Source organism: Berghia stephanieae, chromosome 15 (genome assembly GCF_034508935.2).
Source record: "Berghia stephanieae isolate SIO BIC M18660-M18661 chromosome 15, UCSD_Bste_1.3, whole genome shotgun sequence".
In the NCBI taxonomy this organism is placed as follows: Eukaryota; Metazoa; Mollusca; class Gastropoda; order Nudibranchia; family Aeolidiidae; genus Berghia; species Berghia stephanieae.
Window position 1 is genome coordinate 14,264,963 of NC_088374.1, and position 10,000 is coordinate 14,274,962.

Consider the following 10,000-nt stretch of genomic DNA (forward strand, 5'->3'; position numbering starts at 1 on the left):
TGATGACGCCAAGGTTTTTTTGCTTTATTTGAAAATTCTATTGTGCTATTTCCGAGAGAAATAGGTGATTTATTTGCCTGTTTAAGGATACTCGACCTTCCACACATTAAAATCTCAGTTTTACTATCATTTAATTTTAACTTATTGTGGTACATCCAAGATTTAATCTCATTAAAACAGCTCGTAATTCGTTGTATTAAGAACTGTAAATTACTAAGGGGTGCTGAATCATATATTTGCGTATCATCTGCATAAAATGATAATTCAGATTGAATCTGGATATCACACTAGAAAGGGCTGCATATATACAGTAAAAAGGACAGGGCCAAGAACAGAGCCTTGTGGCACTCCAAAATTTAGTAAACTTGTTCTGACTGTACACCATTCACCACGACAGTCTGCCATCGATCCTGTAAATATGATGTAAACCATTTAAGGGCAATTCCTTTTATGCCGAACGTATTTTCTAGTCTTCTTAACAAAATGTCATGGTCAATGGTGTCAAAGGCAGCTGGAAGATCTAAAAGGCATAATACATTGATATTGTTAGCATCAGCATTACATAACAAGTCATTAAAGATTTTAAGAAGCGCCGTTTCAGTACTGTGTTGATGTTTGTAGGCTGACTGAAAGGGTTGTTCCAAACTGTTGTTCTTAAGATGAGATGTTAATTGTGTAAGAACTACCTTCTCCAAAAGTTTTGACAAAAAAGGTAAATTTGATACAGGACGATAATTGTTTAATATATTGTGGTCCAGTGATGCTTTCTTCAGAAGTGGTTTGACGAGGGCACTTTTAAAGCACGATGGAACTTCGCCAGTCAGTATGGATGTATTTATGATTGATGTAATGGATGGTAATAATGGATCAATGGAGCCGGCCAAAAGCTGTGCTGGTAGGGGATCAAGGTCGCAGGATTTAATGGGGGCTTTTTTATCAACTTATCTCTCTCTCTCTCTCTCTCTCTCTCGCCTTCTCTCCCCCCCCCTCTCTATCTCTCTCTTTCTTTCTCTCTCTCTCACTCACACACACACACGCACACACACACACACACACACACACATAAGAGCAATCACAATAAAACACATACAAGCTATAGCCGATAGTAAATATATTCGACAGGACAACGGCGAACAACGTCACACCAACAACAACAAACACAACAACAAGGGCATTCCAAGCCAGTACAATCACAATGGTGCCACCATCACTCTCTCTCTCTCTCTCTCTATCTCTCTCTCTCTCTCTCACACACACACACACACACACATAAGAGCAATCACAAGAAAACACATACCACCTATAGCCTATCACATACAGTAAATCTATTCTATAGGACAACGACCAACCTCTGATCTCACCACCAACAACATCAAACACAACAATAGCATTCCACTCCAGTACAATCACAATTACAGACACACACACACACACACACACACACACACACACACACATACATACACATACATAAGAGCAATCACAAGAAAACACATACCATCTATAGCCTATCACAGATAGTAAATCTATTCTATAGGACAACGACCAACCTCTGATCACACCACCAACAACAAACACAACAATAGCATTCCACACCAGTACAATCACACAATGGTGCCACCCTCTGACAAAAAGCACTAGATTTCCAATTTCAGACTGAAAACTTTTTTACCTCAAATATCGATGGATTTAAATGACCCAAACTTGTCAAACAGTTTTTAAACCTGGGACTTGTTCTTCTTCTTTTCCTCTTCTTCCTCCTCCTTCTCCTTCTTCTTCCTTTTCTTCTTTCTATCTTTCTCTTATCTTCATCTTTAGTTTTGTGCGTCTCTTCAAGCTCCTGACCTGCACCTGTTTCCCCCCCCCCTCTCTCTCTCTCCCTCTCTCTCTCTCTCTCTCTCTCCCTCCCCCTCTCTCTCTCTCTCTCTCTCTCTCTCTCTCTTTCTATCTCTCTCTCAGTCGACTATGCACCGAGCGAGCGAAGCTCGAACCCAGGACCTTCCGATCCTATCCGAAAGCGAGTGTCATACCACTAGACCACATAGCCGCATATAATATATATCACCTAAATAAAAAAATGATTTTAAAAAAGTTCTTTGTCAACCCAGCACCCCAACAATGGCGGCACACAATTAAAATGGCACTAACATGATCGTCCGTGGTCGAGAATCAATCATGCATAATCCGATCAGGAACAGAAGACAGGTACTCATTTTACACCTGAGTAAGGTGAGAAAATGTGAGTAAAGAGCCTTTTTTACAAGGACTCAACTATGCGCCGAACGAGAGAGGCTAGGCTCGAACCCAGGACCTTCCGATCCACCCCGGAAAGCGAGTGTCATACCACTAGACCACATAGCCGCACATAACACTAGACTACATAGCCGAATATTTCACCGTTAAAAAAAAAAAAAAGGTTCTTTGTCAAGCCAGCACCCCAACAATGGCGGCACACAATCACAATGGCACTAACATGATCGGCCGTGGTCGATAATCAATCATGCATAATCCGATCAGGAACAGAACACACAGCAATGAAGTAGAAGTAGCAAGAGCCACCAACATACCTACACGAACAGGTAGCTGCTTTTCCCCCTCCTTCTCTCCTTCTGCTTCTTCTTTTCTTCTTCTTCTTCTTCTCTCAAATCCTCGTTTTCTCTCTCTCTCTCTCTCTCTCTTTCTCTCTCTCTCTCTTTCTCACTCTCTCTGTATCTATCTATCTGTCTACTCTCTATCTATCTCCCCCCCTCTCTCTCTCTCTCTCTCTCTCTCTCTCTCTCTCTCCTCACTTTATCTATTTCTCTTATTCTCATCTATCTATCTATCTACTCCCTACTCCTACCTTCTTCTATCTCTATCTTTCTTCTTCTTCTCTCACTACCTACCTACTATCTACTACTCCTCTTTCTTTCTCTTCTACTCTTCTTCTTCTCTCTCTATCATCCTACTATCTATCTATCTACTTCTATCTCTATCTATCTACTCTATCTATCTATCTTCTTCTCTCTAATCTATCTTCTCTCTTCTTCTTCTATCTATCTATCTACTCTATCTATCTATCTACTCTCTCTTCTTCCTTCTTCTTCTTCTTCTTCTTCTTCTTCTTCTTCTTCTTCTTCTTCTTCTTCTTCTTCTTCTTCTTCTTCTTCTTCTTCTTCTTCTTGGTCTTCAACACACCTACACGAAGAGGTAGCCAGCTAGCCTAGCCCCACAGTCAGTCAGTCAGACAGACAGTCAAACAGCCGAAAAGCCCCAACAGCCGTACAGTCGTACAGCCCACACAATCACTCACTCAATCAATCAATCAATCATAAATCACATACACTACATACAGATCGATAGATCGATATAATCCATAATGGTTTTTATAGCGATAATGATAGTCGTAGTGGTAATAATGTCTTAAGACTATTAACCTGTTACCTGCAGCGCTCTGGATGGAAAGGAAAACACGTAGACTATATAAAAATTTGGCCAGAAAACTCGTCCTTCAAATATCGACATTCATCATGGTAAAAAAAAAAAAAACAACAAAAAAACAAAAGACAAACAAAAAAAAAAAAAACAAACCCAAAATACTCGCGAAGTCTTCCTTAAAATCCCAGATTTGAGAGAGTTTTTATATACCAAGATGAGGGTCAATTAAATCGATCGATATTTGAAGGACGAGTTTTCTGGCCAAATTTTTAAATACGTGTTTTTTTGGGGGGGGGGGGGTTTTTGGGGGGGGGTGTTGTTGTTCTTTTTGGGGTTTTTTTCGGCCCCTAGAGTACAGCAGTTAACATGTTAAATTAGATTAGAGGACAAAGGGGAATAATAATATAATACGACTTTAATTCATCGTTTAGCACAGCGGTGGTCTGACATAGCTGTGATGCGATATGCTGATATCATAATGGTAGGATTGTATGCCAATGTCTCTATTCATGAAAAGAGACCCCCCCCCCCCCCCATAGAGAATACAGGACGTGCCCCCCTCCCCCCCCATAGAGAATACAGGACGTGCCCCCCCCCCCCCCCCCCAAATAAAACTTTCTTTGTATAAATTCTGTCACTGCAGAAACTCTTCGATCTCCCAAGCTAAAAAAAAAAGGATTTGATCTGTCCGTCTGGGTTTCTGTAACGGTTTGAGTTTTATTTGACCCTTATCTTGGCAAAAAAAAACCCCTCTCAAATCGTGGATGACCTTCGCGAAGTCCCAGGTTTAAGAGATTCTGCCAAGATTGAGTGAGGGTCATCTAAATTGATCGATACTTGAAGGACGAGTTTCTTTGCCAAATTTTTAAGTACGGATTTTTTCCAGAGGGCGGCAGTTAATTGGGGTGTTTTTTTTTTTTAAAAAGTTGTCATTCAGAGCAATAAGCCGGAGTGTATCCCGGTTTCTATAGCGTGAAACGGTAAACATTTGTAATTTGCTACCTAGTAGTAGTAGTAGTAGTAGTAGTAGTAGTAGTAGTAGTAGTAGTAGTAGTAGTAGTAGTAGTAGTAGTAGTAGTAGTAGTAGTAGTAGTAGGAGGAGGAGGAGGAAGAGGAGGAGGAGGAGGAGTAAGAAGATGAAGAAGAAGAAGAAGAAGAAGAAGAAGAAGAAGAAGAAGAAGAAGAAGAAGAAGAAGAAGAAGAAGAAGAAGAAGAAGAAGAAGAAGAAGAAGAAGAAGAAGAAGAAGAAGGAGGAGGAGGAGGAGGAGGAGGAGGAGGAAGAAGAAGAGGAGGAGGAGGAGGAGTAAAATAAGAAGAAGATTTAGATAGGACGCTAGTCTGTTGCAAGATACTTTCCGCCAGATCAAAACGAACGGAGTTACCCAATCGCTGCCTGCTGGGTGGAAAAGGGAGGTGTAGGAAAAAATAATCTCGATTGCACCCGGGATCGATCTCAGTCCTTATGATGGTGAAGCGAGTGCCCTACCAACTGAGCTATCGGGACCCGCTAATATTGGTTAAAAACACGTGTTAAATCTACGAGTGAACACATTACTACAGACAGTGTATAAATCTCTCTCTCTCTCTCTCTCTCTCTCTCTCTCTCTTTCTATCTCTCTCTCCTTCTATCTCTCTCTTTTCTCTCTCTCTCTCTCTCTCTCTCTCTCTCTCTCTCTTCTCTCAGTTTAACCCGTACACATTTACATTATAATAATAATATATCAATTGTCTTGGATAACCTTAACTTGATATCAAGTCTTTAAGCTGTGATTATCAAGGGCGTTCCACTTGACTGACTTTTAAAGAAAAATAAAAAATAGAAAGAAAGACAGAAAGAAAGAGAGGAGGAGGAGGAGGAGGAGGAGAAGAAGAAGAAGAAGAAGAAGAAAAAGAAGAAGAAGAAAAAGAAGAAGAAGAATGATATTATTATTATTATTATTATTATTAATAATAATAATAATAATAATAAATGGCATTTATATAGCGCTTTACCCCGTTGTCACAGGCTCTAAGCGCTTTACAGTGATATAAAACAAAACATATTACAGTGAGACAAGTGTGAAGGAAACGTGATACGAATTCAATTTAACAACAACAAAATATGAAAATAATATTGCAACATTAAGACGTAAAAAGATAAAACTTTAAGCGAGATTTGAACGTTGTCAACGAATCCGAGCATCTCACGTGTGACGGGAGAGAGTTCCAAAAATGGGGGCCGAAAATTGAAAAGACTGTTCACCTATTTTACGCAATGGCTTAGATTTGACAAGGATTGATTGGTCATTGCTTGACCTCAAGTTTCTATTGGGGACATATATGTTTAGAAGGTCTTTAATATAGGAGGGACTGTTCGTGCTCAGGGATTTGTAGACAACAGTACAAATCTTATAGGCAACTCTTTTTTCAACAGAAGCCAATGTAACTCACGGAGAAGAAGAGTTGCTGACGGGTATTTTTTGTTATTGCGTACAATGAGCCTGGCTGCGTTATTTTGAGCAACCTGAAGTTTGCTAATTTTGTCTTTAGTTAAATTCGCCCAAAGGGAGTTACAATAGTCCAATTTAGATAAAACCAAGGAATTAATTAAAAGTTCTGTTATATGCTTCGGTATTAAATTACGAATTTTGCTTATTTTTTTCATTTCTATGTACATAGATTGTATGGTGTTATTCACGTGGCTTGTCATGGAAAGATCTTTATCAATGATGACGCCAAGGTTTTTTGCTTTATTTGAAAATTCTATTGTGCTATTTCCGAGAGTAATTAGTGATTTATTTGCCTGTTTAAGGATACTCGGTCTTCCACACATTAAAATCTCAGTTTTACTATCATTTAATTTTAACTTATTGTGGTACATCCAAGATTTAATCTCATTAAAACAGCTCGTAATTCGTTGTATTAAGAACTGTAAATTACTAAGGGGTGCTGAATCATATATTTGCGTATCATCTGCATAAAAATGATAACTCAGATTGAATCTGGATATCACACTAGAAAGGGGCTGCATATATACAGTAAAAAGGACAGGGCCAAGAACAGAGCCTTGTGGCACTCCAAAATTTAGTAAAACTTGTTCTGACTGAACACCATTCACCACGACAGTCTGCCATCGATCCTGTAAATATGATGTAAACCATTTAAGGGCAATTCCTTTTATGCCGAACGTATTTTCTAGTCTTCTTAACAAAATGTCATGGTCAATGGTGTCAAAGGCAGCTGAAAGATCTAAAAGGCATAATACATTGATATTGTTAGCATCAGCATTACATAACAAGTCATTAAAGATTTTAAGAAGCGCCGTTTCAGTACTGTGTTGATGTTTGTAGGCTGACTGAAAGGGTTGTTCCAAACTGTTGTTCTTAAGATGAGATGTTAATTGTGTAAGAACTACCTTCTCCAAAAGTTTTTGACAAAAAAGGTAAATTTGATACAGGACGATAATTGTTTAATATATTGTGGTCTAGTGATGGTTTCTTCAGAAGTGGTTTGACGAGGGCACTTTTAAAGCACGATGGAACTTCGCCAGTCAGTATGGATGTATTTATGATTGATGTAATGGATGGTAATAATGTATCGATGGAGCTGGCCAAAAGCTGTGCTGGTAGGGGATCAAGGTCGCAGGATTTAATGGGGGCTTTTTTTATCAACTCGTTTATGAAACTAGGTGAAACTGGTTGGAACTTGTCTAAAGGGGTACCACAGAATGTATTTGTATCTATAAATGGTTCATGCCGATCTAGTTCTGAACGAATGTTATGGATTTTGTCTTTTAAAAAGTTGACAAATGTGTCTGGCAAGTCTCTTTGATTGGTTGTAGATGGTAATGAAGTGCATCTTTCACGTCCAAGTAGATCATTGCAGATGTTAAATAATTGTTTACAAGATTTAGAAGTTTCAAATTTTGAAAGAAATACGTGGTCTTTGCCTTTTTTATTGTTGTCTTCCAGGCACGAAATGCGCTCTTGAATATTTCACGATGAATCATGAGGCCTGATGTTTTCAGCCGTCTTTCTGCTCTCCGACACTTCGTTTTAGCTTCTTTAACGTCCGACGTATACCACGGAGCATACTTGCGGTTGGTGACGGTCCTTGTTTGGAATGGCGCATGTTTGTCAAGCGTTTCAATGAGACAACTATTCCACTGGTCTGGAGAAATAATTGAATTTTTAGTAAGTTTTGTTTCTAAATCGCCTCTGAAATTGTCCAAATTAATGCCTTTAATGTTTCTGGTTGATGTGGTGGTGGTTTCTTGGCATGGTTTTGAAACGTCAAGATTGAAAGAAATGAGGGAGTGGTCCGAAAAGGGAGATAATCGACGGTGGCGTTGGTTTTTTGGAACTCTGAATTTTCTACAATTACCCAATCTAAAATATGACCAGCAGAGTGGTTGGCGTTGTTACGATCTGGCACATGTTGTTCTCTGATAATGACTCGTGCAATTTGGCGGTGTCTGTGACGTTGTCGAAGTGAAAATTAAAGTCGCCGAGTATAATTGAATGGCCTTATTATTATTATATTATATTATTATTATTATTATTATTATTATTATTTTATCATTATTATTATTATCATCATCATTATTTTATTATTATATTATTATTATTATTATTATTATTATTTATTATTATTATTATTATTATTATTATTATTATTATTATTATTATTAATATATTATTATTATTAATATATTTATTATTATTATTATTATTATTATTATTATTATTATTATTATTATTATTATTATTATTATTATTATTATTATTATTATTATTATTATTATTATTATTATTATTATTATTATAATTATTATTATTATTATTATATTATTATTATTATATTTATTATTATTATATTATTATTATTATTATTATATAAGCGCTTTGAGTCTTGTGTCTCGGAGTTATAGCGCTATATAAGTTTTCAGCATTATTATTATTATTATTATTATTATTATTATTATTATTATTATTATTATTATTATTATTATTATTATTATTATTATTATTATTATTATTATTATTATTATTATCATTAATATTATTATCTGTGAAGTTGTTATTATCATCATAATGACGTCACACACACACACACACACACACACAAATAAAACACGAAGGCAGCAACACAACATACCTGTCTGTGGTCCCTGACAATACTCGTAGAAGTAGTCCCGCCGCCGGACTTGTCCGTGTATTCATACGCCGGAGGGTTCACGTCTATAGTCCGGCGTAGGTCCATGTACTGGACTATTTGTGTGGTTGCCATGGTAGCCGAGTAGCGATTTGAATTCATTAATTTATTATTTATAATATACCAAAATGTTAAACCGGCATCATCTCACGAAACAATATTATTATCATGAGTCATCATTCACTTTTGCACACGGTAATTTAAAAATCTAAACCCACGCACTAGATCAAAGTCTCTGATGAATCCCAGAAATAACTATTGTAATAATAAGAGATCTTTTCATTTTTTAAAAAAAGAAGAGAGAGACAGAAAGGAGAAATCTTCCACTTTTTGTTCTGTCTGATACAAGTCAGTATCAGTAGTTAGCTAATAAGGCTGTTGTTGATATAGCAATAAATATTGTGTCATTCAGTAGTTAGTTAATATTGCTGTTGTTGATATAGCAATAAATATTGTGTCATTCAGTAGTTAGTTAATATTGCTGTTGTTGATATAGCAATAAATATTGTGTCATTCAGTAGTTAGCTAATATTGCTGTTGTTGATATAGAAATAAATATTGTGTTATTCAGTAGTTAGCTAATATTGCTGTTGTTGATATAGCAATAAATATTGTGTCATTCAGTAGTTAGCTAATAATAATATAGCTGTTATTGATATATATAGCAATAAACATTGTCCGAGTTGTAAAATCGTCCCCCGTTACATCGTGGAATATGTAATCCGATCAGAATTGTCGTTATAGGGGGGGGGGGGCATGGTTTGTCACGTGTGCCACTGTTGTTATATTATCATTATATCATAATTATATTAGGTTACTCGGTCCTAATCATAGATAACACAGGATTCCTAGTAGTCTGTGGTCCTAATAGCACATTACAATTAATTATGACTTTATAAGACGCAGTGCCCTTATATTTACAGTGCTGTCACTAACTGTTGGAGAAGGCAACAAGAAATATATATATATATATATATAAACACAAAAAAAACCCAAACAAAATACCCAAAAAAAAAAAAAACAACAACAACAAAACAAACAATAATAAAAAAACAAAACAAGGAAAGATAAACCAACACCTCCATCCTCCCCCCCCCCCTTCCCCAACAAATTAAAAGCAAAAAGAAAAAAAAAACAAACCCAACAAACCGAAACCCCCCTCCCCCCCCCCCACCACCACCACCGCCACCACAAATCACACGAAAAACAAAACAAAAGAAAAACAATAAAACCAATAGATCGCCCTCCCTTTAAAAAAGCACACAACATTGTGACAAGTTTGATCTATAAATAGAAAAACAAAAAACAAAAACAACTCAAGTTGATAGGTAAGGCTGACAGAAAAGGGGAAAGATAAGAAGATAAGGACAAGCAAGGAATGGAAGGGGGT

The 10,000-nt window shown here is 36.8% G+C and overlaps 1 protein-coding gene across 10 annotated transcripts in view; it reads right to left on the minus strand.

Annotated features, from left to right (window-relative positions):
• The window catches only part of LOC144960586 (uncharacterized), a 211,105-nt gene that overhangs the window by 113,209 nt on the left and 87,896 nt on the right, over positions 1 to 10,000 (minus strand). Inside the window, exon 1 of one of the 10 annotated variants that reach the window (XM_078893810.1) lies at positions 8,554 to 8,808. The exons of 8 other annotated variants lie outside the window; for them this stretch is intronic. In XM_078893810.1, the coding sequence (XP_078749936.1) occupies positions 8,554 to 8,712 (159 nt within the window). In that variant the 5' untranslated portion in view covers positions 8,713 to 8,808. Of the gene's footprint in view, positions 1 to 8,553; positions 8,809 to 10,000 lie in introns of those variants that run through there. One more of the 10 variants, XM_078893809.1, reaches the window with a different exon arrangement.